Below are 14,359 nucleotides of genomic sequence, written 5' to 3'. Positions count from 1 at the left end.
TGTTAATATCAGTAAATTGGAAACTCAAGTGTCTGCATCTCACCAGTGTTAGCATAACAACATAGGGTTTTTTTTTTGCATGTAAAAAGTATCTTAATTTATTTTCTGTAATTATTGAATTCACATTGCAACAGTGTGGTTTCCTATATAGAATTTTAAATGACCATTTCCACACACTTGTTTTGATCAAAGAGTGAGCAGACTTTTTTTTTTGGCCCATGGAACTGAAGTGGAAAAAACAGAATAAGAGAGGAAAGCCTAATAAGAAAAAACTCAACTAAAAATTAACTGAATGTATTGCTTCCCCTTCATTATTTATGCATGCAAATAATTTGTAGTAGTAAGTGCTGATGGAGTCATTCATTATTGATTTCTAGTAGTGTTACTTAATTGCAACCACAGTCCTCCTGCACACCTGTCCATCCCTCTTTTCAGAATTCTTTTATTGTAATTTTATGTTTACTTTGTCTTTTTTAGAGCACTTACGACTATGGAAGACAGTTGCTACAGGCCACAGTTGTGCTGTGCCAATCTTTGCGTTGCACATCTCGATCATCTGGGGATACACTTCCTCGACTGAACAGAGTATGGAAACAATTTACAATAGCATCTGAAGAGAGAGTACATAGGCTGGAAATGGCTATTGCATTTCACTCAAATGCTGAAAAGGTTTGCTTTTTTAAACATGTGGTTTCAATAGTGTTTATTATGTATGTTTAAAATCTGTTAATTTTAATAATGTAATTTTGTAATTAGTCTGTTTTTTAAAAATTTCTATTAATTCCATTATTAAAAGTTTGTTTAGATATAATGTATTGTCTTAGAGTGTCAAAGGCTCTTAGTAATCCATGCTAGTACTGGAGTACCATGGTTAGAGGAATGGAAACCATCCAGTAGTCCTCTGTCAGCAGTGCTTCTCTCCTTGCTAGACCTGATGCCTAGAATGTACTCTCTGTTCTTTCAGGTGTCATAACTCCCATCTGTTTCATGACTCCAGGAAAGGAAACTTGCTTTGGTGATTGCTACTAATTGTCATAAAATTTTTAAGAGGTCACTTTGTAATTTTGTAGTGTTAAAAGTAGAAACTGTCCAGCTAAAATTATGAGAATAAGGATAAAAATAAAACCTTTTTTATGTGTTATCTGTAAAGATTCATTTTAGAATTTATTATTTAATGAATTTATTAGTCCAAGAAACCAAAAATGAAATATGCTCGGTTATTTGGGCAATTTTCAAGAGAACCTTTTTCTCAACTGCACCCAAGCCTTATTTCCATTCCAGAGGGGAGCCTTACTATGTGGTTAACTTTGTTTGGATCTGTTAACAGTGAAAGTTTATATGTAGGGAATGTTCAGTACAATTTAAGACACTTAAGAGAAACCTAAGATGTAAATGTGATAGCTTTAGTCCATAGAGCAGAAGAGATGTTGCCAGGAACCTCAGGAAAGAGGTAGTCTCTGTCTGTGTTATGCAGTACCTTTGCTGGGAAATGTCCATAGTTAACTCTTTCTGAGCTGGTCACTTACTCTACCGGTATGTGTTTTAGTTTAAAATGGGCCTAATGATGATAAATGAAAGTATACAAAAGGTTTAGCTTGTCTGCTGAATGTTTTAATGAAAACTTTTTATTGAAGTATAGCATAGAAAAGTGTACAGCTCAAAAGTTACACTCAGTGAATTTTCAGAGTGAGCACACCTATATAATCAGTGCACTATTCAAACAACAGAACGTTACCAGCACCCTAGAGGCTCCCTGCCCTGTCTTAATCACACTGCTTCTGCTGCCCATTCCAGGGTGACCACTGGCTTAATTTGTAACACCACTGATAACTTTTTAAGATACTGGTTTTTAAATGTATCTGCAGGACATTTTAAAACCTAAATCTCTGTAAGAGGTCATGTAAGAATATGGTTGAGAGTTTTTTCATAGAAAATTAATATTCCAATATTTTTCTGCAATTTAGCCTTTATCATGCTTACAATAAGCTCCACTTAAGATCATATTTTATTGCATCAACCTATGTAAAGCTTTTTGTTATCAGATACTATTTTCCTCTTGACTGTGTTCTGTTTTATACCATTAAGCATAAATCCAACCACAGCTATAAGCTAATTATACAGTACAATGTTTGGGAAAATAGTTAAATTGAATCTAGACTTTCAGAATATGAAAATGTCCTTTATAAGTAACGCTGAAATAAACATAATTGGATAAAGTAAAGTATAATGCAAAAAAAAAGTTCCAAAAATACTTTTTCTTTCCCCCAACTTTTACGGTTTGTTTTCTTGTAGATAAATTTTTAAAATTATTATTATTTTTAATCTGGAGTGTATCTTAGACTCATAGCACATCTCTGTTCAGACTAGCAACTCTTCCAGTGCTCACTGGCCATATGAGCCTGGTGGCTGCTATATTGACTAGTGTGGGTCAGTACTTGTAGACTTAACTATTACACATTTCAGCATTTTTCTTTCTTTTCTTTTCTTTTGTACCTTTTAAGTTTAAATGGTAATTGTTAAGGAAAAAAAATATCAAGGACTATAAGAACTTCCTGTATTTGAATGATAACCTTATCAGTTTACATCAGTTAACTCAAATCAGCAGATCTGTTTTTAAAATAGCTGTAAAGTTTCTAGCTAAGTCATCACATCAGTTATGTGTTTGTACTTGGAGTATATGTTGTTAGTGTTTATGTTTTCTTTCATTTTTGAAGTCTCTAAGCTCTTTTAGGTCAAGTTCTATATCTCATTTCACATCCCAGGCTGCTACATCTACATAAAGTAAGTGTTCAATAAATAGTTGTTTAATGAATGACAGAATACTACTTGTTAAGCACAGTTTGAGCTTAGTTTCCAAATGGTAGTCTAGTATTATTTTTTCCTGGAACTCACTATAGACCTTTTTGTACTCCAATTATATTATTAGTAGGGATTATATATTTCATTTTGTTTGAATTTCTTGAGCCAGCTTTGTCAATAAGAGATCAAACTTCTACAGCAGCATACGTGAAGATGCTGAGAACAAAACTAAAACACCTTTAGTCTGCTGAATTTGCATGAACTTGATTCCCTTTCTGTGTCTCTTGATTGATATTGCACTTTTATTTATTGCAGATTTTGCAGGACTGTCCAGAAGAGCCTGAAGCTATTAATGATGAGGAGCAATTTGATGAAATTGAAGCAGTTGGGAAATCACTTTTAGATAGACTGACTGTTCCTGTAGTTTATCCTGATGGGTATGATACATGTTCTTATAATTTGTCTTTGTATCACTAAGGTCTTAAAGTGATGTCATCAAGAGAAGAAAATCTATTTTTTAAAAAGCCAAGTAAATTAGCTTTGGTCCACATCTTTAATTTCTACAATAGATTAGTTTAAAACGAAAAATCCATACTCGGCTCTTAACAGCAGTAGCAGTTGGTACTTGATGCTGTCAAATGTATTGCTTCTTAATAGCTTGCTGTAGAAGAAAGATCACTGACTGGGTTGACATCCTGGGTTCTAGCCTTGACTATGCTGATAAAGAGTTGGGGGACTTTGGGTTTCATTTAGGGAAGGGACTGATGGTTAGTGAGCTCAAAATATATTCCAAGCCCTGAGTTACTTCACCCTTATTACTTTTGACCAAACAGTGCTAGGCCAGTACAATTAATCCTGATTTCCAGATAAAGAAACTGAAGCTCAGAAAGATTAAGTAAGGAGCTCAGGATTTCATAGCTTCTAAGTGGAATTAAAATACAGTCTCAGGTCTGTCTGGCTCCAAACCCATTCTCTTTTCACTGTCTTATATGGTCTAATTTCTTCATTTGTAAAATGATGCGGTCATGATTCCCATGTTCCTTTCCATTTCAGATAGTCGATGATAGAAATAAAAAATAGTCTCATGCAAATAAGTGGACTGGTAAATAAATCAGGAGCTTTATCCCTGAGGAGCTAGACCTTCTCAATGAAAATAATATAGAGATAATCCAGAGGATATTTAATTCAAAGAATAGAGAAACCAAACCATTAAATAAACTATCCTTATACTGGAATATAGTGTAGTGGATACAGTTATGGGCTCAGGAACAGTATTTGTTGGGTTTAAATCTCAGCTCTACTGTTCACTAGCTGTGACATCTTGGGCAAGCCACCTAACCTTTCTGTGTCTCAATTTCCTCATCTAAAAACAGGTATATAGTATTCATACCTCCTTAGGTTACAGGGGTTAAATGAGCTAAATGAGCTAAATGTATGTAAACAACTTAAATCTGACACATGGTCAGTGCCACTTGTACTGTGTCATGAACTGAAGATGATTGTTTGGAATTGATACTGAGAAGATACAACTTTATTCCCATGAACAAATATTATGCATAGTCTGTACTTCGATAATCTCTACTCATACCTAAATTTGAACAATCAGAAGCAGCCTAAAGTCTTGTTGTACGTCTCCAGTGTATAAAAGATAATAAAATCTAACAATTTATAAATTGAGCCAGTAACAATATTAGTAGGGTGCTTCTGGTTGTTCCCTTCCAGAACACCCCCAAACCCTATTTCTGCATTTCACAGACAGTTGTCACATAGTCAGTTTCTCATTCTACTCAAGTAAGTCTAGGAGCATCTACCCCTGGTGTTTTTGTTTTTCTTTCTTTCTTTTTTTAAATGGAGGTAATGGGGATTGAACCCAGGACCTTGTGCGTGCTAAGCACACACTTTAGCACTGAGCTGTACCCAATTCCCTACCCCTGGTATTTTTCTTGGGTTTCTCCTGTGTTCCACAGCTTGTGTGTCATTTTCATTTTTAAGGTAAAAGAATAAGGTAATGCTGTATGTTCAAATTTCACAACTACCACCTTTAATATTTAGAATTGTTACTTTATTCCCTTTTATATCTTAATCTGTTTATGCTGTGTAAAGTTTGTTTGACAGTAGGTTTAGTCAGATTTCTCTTTTGTAACATTCTCCTAGAAAAATAAAAGAACTTTAATTAGATGGTCTTTCTGGATTCACTGCTTAAAGACCCAGGTTCAAATCCTGGTTTTCCCACTATGTGATTGTAGTTAAATCATTTAATTTTCCAGGCCTTAGTTTTCTCATCTAAAAAATGAAGAGCTTCACCACATTATTTCCACAAACTCTTGGAGCTCTAAAAGATTCTGTGACTCTGAATTACAAGAAATTTGCAAATAGAATAAAATTAAATGATTTTACCTATTAATGTCTCAAATAATGGCTTAACATTAAATGTATATTTTACTTGCCAGCTAGATTAGATAATTGGTGTTCATAGCCCTTCGCACGGAAGTACACATACAAATTTTACATTTGTGTATGCTTATGGGCCCCAGGCTGAAAGCAGAACGTCACTGTTGTAGTGTTTTGTTTATTGTTGCATTGTTTGGTTTATTAAGATTATCATAAGTACACATGATAAGACATTTGTACCACTAATTATTTTTCTCAGCATGTCTTTATATATTTTATGCCATTTTAAAAAAAAGTTTCTCCTACCGAATTGCTACTGAAAGATAAACAGTATGGTCTGCAAATGAACTAACGCCATATCATGTAGGTAATATTTATGGTAATTTTTGCTTCCTTTTGCATTCACTTCAGTCGGTGAATTTGTCTTGATCTGATTGGGGGTTTTCTGTTTTGACTTTTAGAACTGAACAATATTTTGGGAGTCCAAGTGACATGGCCTCTACTGCAGAACACATCAGAGACAGGATGAAACTAGTTAGTCTCAAAAGGCAGCAGCTGAGACATCCCGAAGTGATGACTACAGAGAGCTAATAGCTACCTTCTTCCCACAGATCCTGCAGTTCATGATCCCGCATGTCGTCAGCATTCTACAGCATTCGCTACAGTACTTAAAGATGCATTTCACAGCAGGATAAGCCTCATTTCTTTCCATTACACATTTCTTGCTACATGTTAACACCTTGCAAATACCAAGACATAATTATTTAACATGCTTTGAGACCATAGACTCCAAGTATCTTGAAAGAAGGAACTGTAAACATTGCACTGAAAACTTGCTTTAAAGCTTTACCTGACATGTCAGTTTGTAGATGAACAACTGATAATAAGCTTTGAATGGTGCTAATAAGAGTTTAGGAATTCTCTATATAAAAAATGGTTGCCCTTCCTCCCCAGGTGATGTAGTAAATTTAGACTGTAGTTAAACTGTTATTAGTAGACGGTGGTGTCCTCAAAATTTTCCTTTGTAATTCTTCAAAATTGCATTATTTTTATTGTGTCAGTATGAAGAAAACTTTCAGATCTTTGATATATCATATTCATTAAAAGACATTTTCCTATTTGTATTGATAATGTATTAAAAGTTGTTTGTGCTTAATAAAAGACTTCTTTTAAACATCTTATTTAATTTGGTGGTTATATCCTATTTCCAAACATGAGTGCCTTATTTAAAAGGGCATTCTTAGGGTTTTGAGGATGGTTTAATATTTGATAATTTGTTTTTCATGTTGATTGCATGTATTTTAGCCAGAAATCTCATATGTAAGCATGTGTATATAATAAGCATGTTTTATCATGAAAAATAATTGTTAAGAACAATTTAGATCTTTAAGAAGTTATGAATGGAATACTATTTCTAATTTTTCTCATCTTCAACTTGAAAAAATATCCAAACTATTAACTACCCTGAAGATATTTTGTCTTTGGGGGAGGAGGGCTGGGGAAGGTGGTGTATAAGTTACTTAAGTATAATCCTTTATATCAGAGTAATCTTTCTGGAACTAAAAATAGCAATTGTTAATAAAATTTAATTTCTCATGACAGACTAGAAGCAAGATTCTGAAGTAGTCTAATAACAAAAATTGTACAAGTCTTTTAGAAATAAAATTTATAAAATGTGCTTTTAAGTTTATTTTAAGTTTGAAATCATAAAATATGTAATTTTTGTGTTAATTTTTATTTCAGAAAATGTTTTTGAGAAAGATATTTTGTAGTCTGTGGTCAATACAAAATTATGCAAAGAATTGTATGCTGGTTCCTTTTCGTTGTCTACAAAAATGCTCATGTATCTTCCAATGCAAAAAACTTCCTCTGAGCCTGCTGGTTATCTCCAGCCTTCTTCACTGCCAGACTTCTTGGAGAAACCCGTATTCATTGCCTCTACATCCTCATCGCTCACTGCTAAGAGCAGCATCTGGCAGTCTGGTTTTACACAGCACTGCAATGAAACGGTTCTCAGTGGGCTCCCAGTTACTGAACTGAATGACTTTTTTTTTCCCCTCTGTCTGCATCCTTTGTTCATTTCTGCCTCTGCAACATTTATATCATTGAGCAGCCCTTCTTAGACAGTGTCTTCCTTGAGGTGTTATCCTCTGCCTAAGTATAGTCACATAGCTCTTACTTAAAATGTGTCTACTAAAACGTGCTCTCACAGCTTCTGTCATTACAGTGCTTCTGGAGGTATCTCATCCTTTGGCTTTCTTTTTTATCCCAGTGTCCTATGTTACGTATCTGGTCCAAAGTTCTAAACCTGTACTTGCAACTCCTGCTTGACATTGCAACCTGGGTGAAGTTATTAATTGTATTTTTCACCTTTCTCCTCTTAGATAATTTTGGTTAAAGATGCAGCCTTTTTTTAAATAGTCACATATGCCAGATAATCTGAGGGCCACATTCAGCTGGCTCCCTCTTATACTGCCATTGAGTCTGAGAACATCCAGGAAGTTTTTTCTATGTTTGATAATCCTCTCCGTCTTTTAGGTCATAACTTCTATGAGTATGAGCTTTTGTGATTCTTCATTTCAGTCTACATGATGGTGCTAATCACATGCTACAACTGTTCATGTCTCTCTACCTGCTACATTATAAGCTCTTTTGAGGGAAGGAATCTTGTGGGACTTCTCCAGTTCCCAGCCGTTTGCTCATGTGTAATAACTGCTCAGTTCCCCTGTATGTGAATGAATGTTCTGTTGTAGGCATTAGTGATAATCCCTCTTATATTGTAGTCTGAAGTATGTTTTAAACAGATTTCCTAAAGTTAGGGCTGAGTTATGAGTGAATCTACTCATCAGGAAGTCATTTGGTATTTTAGATGCTTAGATATTAGCTGATTTAGATACCTAGTTATAGTCAAGATCTGTTTCTTCTACTGAATTGCAGAGTAATTAGAATGTTTTTATTAAAGACTATGCCAGAAAGGAACTGGATTGTAAGTAATGAGACTCCTTAGTTCTACCATCAACTCACCTACTTATTGTCAAATGAGTTAATTTTTGTATGCCTTAAGCTGTCCTACCTACAGCAAGAGTAAAATAAGGCACACCTGGAATTTGCATATTTCAAATGAAGATGAATATGCTTTTAACGTAGTAAATATTGTTGCTTTTCATTTGTAACTTTGCTGCTACTTTCTATATGTATATCTGTATATACATAAACAGTTATGAATGAAAACCCAGCAATGCCCTAATGTGATTTTGTTCATAGAGTCACAGTTCACTTAGAGTACCTGTGAAGGAAGTGACTGCAGTCTGTTTGAAATCAACGTTGGCCTGCAAATATAATGGAGAAAGAACCATCTTTTCTAGTTGGTATATGGCACAACTTGCCACATTATTTTAGTGCATCTCAGGGAATTATTGAAGAGTTAATTGGGCTAGCTTCGTTTTGTTTTGGTCTTTTATCTTTTGCTTTTGTGTTGTGCATTTGTTCCTGTGTAAGCTCAGTTTATAAAGGCAGTTTTGGCATCCGTTCGTGAAGAACGGAGCTTTGATGAACAGAGTTAAGATGCGAAGGTGACTATCTCAGATAAAATTGACTTTGTTCCCAGGCCTCATTGTTGATGACCTTCCTCTGCTAGGTGACTTCCTGGTAGTGTTGATAAAACTGTGCACGCAGCCTGCCAGCGAGGAAGTCGATGGCAGTTCGAGACTTCCTTGCTGTGTAGAAGAATGGGTATTTCTCTGACTTTATAGGCCTTTAAATTGGCTACTGCTCCCAAGTGTTACCTAGTATTAATGTGTTTGTTGTTTGTTTCATTACCCTGTCAGTTGACATACGGAGTGTGCTACTTAGTGTATTAGTATTAATGTAGTTAGTGGCATACCCCTTAATAGGAACATGACAATTACTTTTCTGATAGTGCTCAATCCTACTCTCTGATCTAAACCCATTGTAACCAATGGCATGATTGTGAGATTAGTTGAGCCTGCCTTGCTGTGCATTCTGCATTTGGAGAAGGAATTCAGAATTCTCTGCTACATTGTAAGTTCCTTGTCAGAGTGGATACTGCTGTGTGCTCTTCCCATCCTCACAGGTCTGTAGTAAAAACGCTGTGGTTACTAAAAATTAAACATAGTATAGTTGCTAAATTCTTCCACATCTTGAGCCTATTGAAAACGGTATAGGAAATTATGATACATGGGTAAATATCTTCAGTGACGAGTTGTGTGATTGGGGTGTTTTTGTTAAACCCCCATGGCTGACCAGTTAACCTAATTAGCAAACTTAATCAGTGTTAAGTTTCGATTCTAAAAATAAAAAGTTTCAGTTGGGGTGGAAAATACGCTTCTGGTATGTAGGGCAGCACGTACCTTGATGAGGCAAAATGAAGTACAGATCTATCACATGACGTTATGACTTTAGTGTGTGCTACGGAAAATCCAGGTTTACCTGAGAAGAATAAATAATGGCAGGAATAGTAGAGAAAATATAAAGGTTAAAATAAGAACTGTAGTGAATATAATGAAAAGAGTTTGAAAGTTTAAATACCTGGCTTCAGAATCTGGCTTTGCCATTTACTGACCTTTGTAAAAATCACTAAACAACCCTGGGTCTGTAAAATAGAGAAGTCACATTAAATAATTTCAAGAATGAGATACAATCATGTTAAAAATGTTGAAAACTAAAATGTTCAAAATGGGAGGTATCATTGCTATAATTACCTTTTCAGAATAGAAAATGGAGCATTCTTAATCTTGTTCTTGTCCCACATGACAATCATAGGGAAAGGTAACATCTGTGGTCACTTCCTGATGCTCCATGTCCCTTAATTCAAAACTATATACTGAAAATACCAAGGATGGGGTCAGTGAGCACATCAGTAAATAACAAGATGCTCAAATCTGACAAATTAACTCTTTTATGACAGGACGATAGACCAGCCAGTTGGAAGACAAGTGAGGAATATCGTCTACTTGCGGCTGACAGGACAGGACAATTCCATTAATAAGTAAGTAGAAAGTAAGTGTTATGCTCAAGAGTGGATCTTAGTGAGTCAGCACCAACCTGCAGCAACAAGAGCACAAATCTGACCACTGTTAGTGCTGTTACGGTTAGAGAAGAGCAGTCTTGGTAACTTGAGTAGTAGCAATAACAGAAACAAACTGGTCCTATCATGGAGACTGGCAGAAGTAAGACGCTCCATGGAACAGCATAAATACAGGGGAATGCTGAAGACTGGGAGGGGCTCGTAGATATGACACTGAATGGCATGGCTGTACTATTTTAAAGCAGGCTTGAAAACTTGAAAAAACTAGTCCATGTGCTTCAAGAAAAAGCAGAGCCTGTCCTAGAACATGAAGAACTTAGAAATTGCAGGCAAAGCCAGAGCCATGACTACGTAGTGTGAAAGCAGTAAGTAAGTTTTTAAGAGAATCAAGATTATTTTTGTTAGAAAACTCTTTGGAGGCAATATACAACAATACCCACGTATAATGATACAGGAATTCTTAGCAAATAACTAAAAATACTTATGAACTGCTAGTTCTTACGAGCAGTATTGTTATGGATCTTAAATCAGGCATGTGGAAAACTACTACTGACAGAAGACTATTGAAGTCTGAAGCCGTTTTAGTGAATCTCAAGGTGCCACCTTAGAAGTATTTACAAGTCAAATGCCATCTCTTTAGAGTGACCCCCAAATGTGCCCCTCTTTGGAGAGATAGGCGAATGATTCAGATGTCAGGGCCTGTTCACCGTGTTCAAGCCTCACGTTATGTTTTGGGTCTACACGTTTATTACAGTTACCCTGATTCTTTCTCAGTTTTAGAAGTCAGGGTAAAAACAGAATCTCTGCTTGGTGTTTTCCCTGAAGAGAGTGTGTGGTGGTGTTTTTTTTTTAAATCTTAATTCTGACTCAACGTTAGTTACACAGCCAACAATGATCACTGTATGTATTAACATTTTTTTAAGGTGTGAGGAGATCCGTATGTTTGACAATTTTCAGCCAGCATAGATTTGAGAGCTGATTGCTCACCTCACACTCAGGAATATCCTTTCACAAGCTCAAGTTTCTAAATGGACACTATTGGGAAGAGTTTGATGATTATGTTGCTGTGAGATCAGTAATGAAATCCTCAGCATTATTTGGTAAGCATTGCACCCTGAGTTTTTCCCCTGTTTTATTGTAACATACAAAAAAGTTAAAATTTTACAGTGTACTTACCACCCAGATGCTAGTTAGCATTTAACTGTGCTTTATCACGTCTGTCCACCTATCAGTTCATCAAATCCAGATTATTTTTAATGCATTTTAAATTGCAGAAATCTCTACACTTTCTACTGTATTTAGCGTACATATTATTCACTAGAGTTCAGTATTTGCTTACATTTTAATTTTGATGTAAAGTGAGCATACAGTGAAATGCATAAATTTTACGTGTGTATCTGCTGGGTTTTGGCAAGTGCATACAGTGCTAACAAAATACAAAATGTTAGATAATTCCCACATGGCCATTCCAGTCAGTTCTTGTCCCCACGCCACCCCCTACAGGGAACCACTGTTCTTTTTTTTTCCTACCGTAAATCAGATTTGTTTGTTCTAGATCTTTGTGTAAATGGAGTCACACAGCATGTCCTCTTTCTAGATGGCTTCTTACCATGTTTTGGAGATTTATCTATGTGTTTGGGTATGTTATGTTAATAGTTCATTCCTTTTTTTTTATTGCTGAGTAATCTGTTGTATGACTATATTACAGTTTATCCATTATCCTATTTATAAATACGTGGTCTGTTTCCAGTATTGGTAATTATAAAGCTACTCTGATTATTCTTAACATAAATCTTATGTGAACATAGGCTTTCGTTTCTCTTGGATGAATATCTAGCATTAGAATTTGTGTCATAGGGTAGTTTTAAAAGAAACTGCCATAGCTTTTTTCAGTGTGGTTGTGCTGTGTCCTGGGTTTTAACTATATTTTGGATATGTAAGTTGTTAACTAATTTTATGACCCACATTTGAAATATGAGAAGTAGGTTTGGAATAGAAATGGCATTTTTATGGTTGGCAGTTGATGTTATTTGAGGGAAGCAAATGCCTGTCTGCCCAAAACAGTTCCCCAAGTGGTTCCTATCCCTGAAATGTTAGCATTGGTTTCACTCCTTGAAATATTAAAGCACTTACCCAAACATGGTGATATATTAACTATAAGAAACAGCACTGGTTTGTTATATTACAAACTTTTGCCACCCATTTTCAGTAGGTAAAGTAAGACTGGTAGCTGAACAGAAAAGATTACTTCTGTTTAGTAAGGGTAGAAGGGACAGTAAAAACATGTATGGCTAGTCAGTCCCAGGTACAGCAATGTGAGAGAACCATCTGGACAGGGAAGTCCTCCAAATGGTGGTCAAGAAACCAGAAAACTGGGTGGGGAGAATTCTACCTCAGAGTTGTGCATAGGGGATAGCTATGTTTTTGCAGGATATTTTAACCTTTGCAAGTCATATTTTTAATTTTGTCTTTTCAGTACCACCCAGCTATAGTTATTTCACACCCCCAGTGACTTCTATCCACTGTGTCTTACCCTCTCTGCCTGTTCTATTACATACTGCGGTTATCTGTATAAGCCTGTAAAAGTATAATCATATGTACGTTTCCAGTGCTTGTGTTCAAAGATTTATGTATGGTCCATCCAATCTTTCCTATTCGATTTTTAAGGGCTGGGATATTTGGCTTCTACTGTAAATCCTTATAATGTTCCATACGTTGTATATGCAATAAAAATGTTAAAAACTATAATTAATGGCAGCAGATTTTGATATGTATTTCCTTGTTATGTTATCACTTTGGACATTAAGTTTGGTTTCTGTTAATAAAGTATGTTCATCAAATCTAGGGAGAATTAAGTTATACTGGTCTCTATAACATAATCTCGTGAATTCAGCATCTTTGAATCTGTTCACTTTTTTCGTAAAACTTTAAATTTTTTTCTAACAATATTCTCTCTCTCTCTCAATCTTTGATTAAAGCAAAAATGTAACTCCTTTATTCTGAAATAATCTGGAGTCTTAGAAGATAGACTAAACACACTTTCCCTTGTGCCTCTCCTGTCTTCAGCAGCTCCCATCCTATGTTCCCACAGGCCTAGCACAGAAACTCAGGGCTTTCTCTTGAGTCCTACATTGTCAGAGATTGTTAGGTTCTCATTACAATAGGTAGTGGTTACATTTCTTTTGTTCCTAACAAGAAGACCATTTTTAAGACTGAAAAGACAGATGTGTATCTGGGATAGGGGAATACATATTAAAACAAAGTTGGCTATACTTAAAATAACACAATCATATTATGCTAAACATAATGACAGCTCCAGAATGGCTACTGGGAATTTAGAGTTGCCAGAATTTGGAAGTCAGCAAGCCTTACTCCTTGTCTAGTGATGTTAAGTGTATTTGAATGACAGTTGAACATATGAGCAAAATGTGTATATGAAAAAGAATGTAACTTTATTATTAATATTTTTTTTCATTTAATCTCCCATTAGACACGATGTATCCACAAAGTTGTTCCACCTTCTGTGTAAAGTGTACCCAGAAGTATTCTCATAAGCATAAACTCTTATGTGAAAGTTAAAATGAGCACAAGAAATACCCAGTTTTTGTCAGGACAGGAAGGAAGAGAATTAGAGTGATAAGAAGTCAAAAGTTATCTAATAAAAAAATAGATGGGAAAACTGGAAAAGAAGTAAACCATAATTTAACTATCTTTGGAAGTTTACCTTCTACTTTAATTACTTTGACTATTTTATTAAAAGAATCTAGTCTTCAAAAGATTGTTATAAATATGTTTATAAAACAACAAAATGTTGAAAACAACCCAAATGTTTAAATAAATTTATCCTGTATAGAATATTATACCACTGAAAATGTTGTTATAGAAGTATATTTATTGAAGTTGTTAAAAGTCTATTTATTGAAAAGGAAAGATATTCATGGTGTATTATTGGGTGAAAAAAGGCACATTCCAAAACTATAGAAATATTCATTTTACAAATAAAAATAGCTGTTTATAGAACTTGCATAAGTTATCTTTGAGATGTGGAATTAATAGATCATAATTTTCTTTGTTACTTTTATTTTCTGACTTTTTGTTAAAATGAGTGTTTTTGAAAGAGCT

At 35.0% G+C, this 14,359-nt stretch overlaps 1 protein-coding gene across 5 annotated transcripts in view; it reads left to right on the top strand.

The window, feature by feature from the left end:
* Window positions 1-14,359, top strand: part of SESTD1 (SEC14 and spectrin domain containing 1) — a 122,011-nt gene that overhangs the window by 105,026 nt on the left and 2,626 nt on the right. For 3 of the 5 annotated variants that reach the window (XM_032479843.1, XM_032479844.1, XM_032479847.1), the window contains 3 exons: window positions 478-669; window positions 3,115-3,236; window positions 5,652-13,081. In XM_032479843.1, coding sequence (XP_032335734.1) covers window positions 478-669; window positions 3,115-3,236; window positions 5,652-5,781 — 444 coding nt within the window. In that variant the 3' untranslated portion in view covers window positions 5,782-13,081. Of the gene's footprint in view, window positions 1-477; window positions 670-3,114; window positions 3,237-5,486; window positions 5,554-5,651; window positions 13,082-14,359 lie in introns of those variants that run through there. The other 2 variants (XM_032479846.1, XM_032479845.1) reach the window with 2 other exon arrangements.

This window comes from Camelus ferus, chromosome 5, assembly GCF_009834535.1.
Source record: "Camelus ferus isolate YT-003-E chromosome 5, BCGSAC_Cfer_1.0, whole genome shotgun sequence".
Classification (NCBI taxonomy): Eukaryota; Metazoa; Chordata; class Mammalia; order Artiodactyla; family Camelidae; genus Camelus; species Camelus ferus.
Note: the sequence above shows the minus strand (reverse complement) of the source record. Positions and strands in the feature narration are given on the sequence as shown.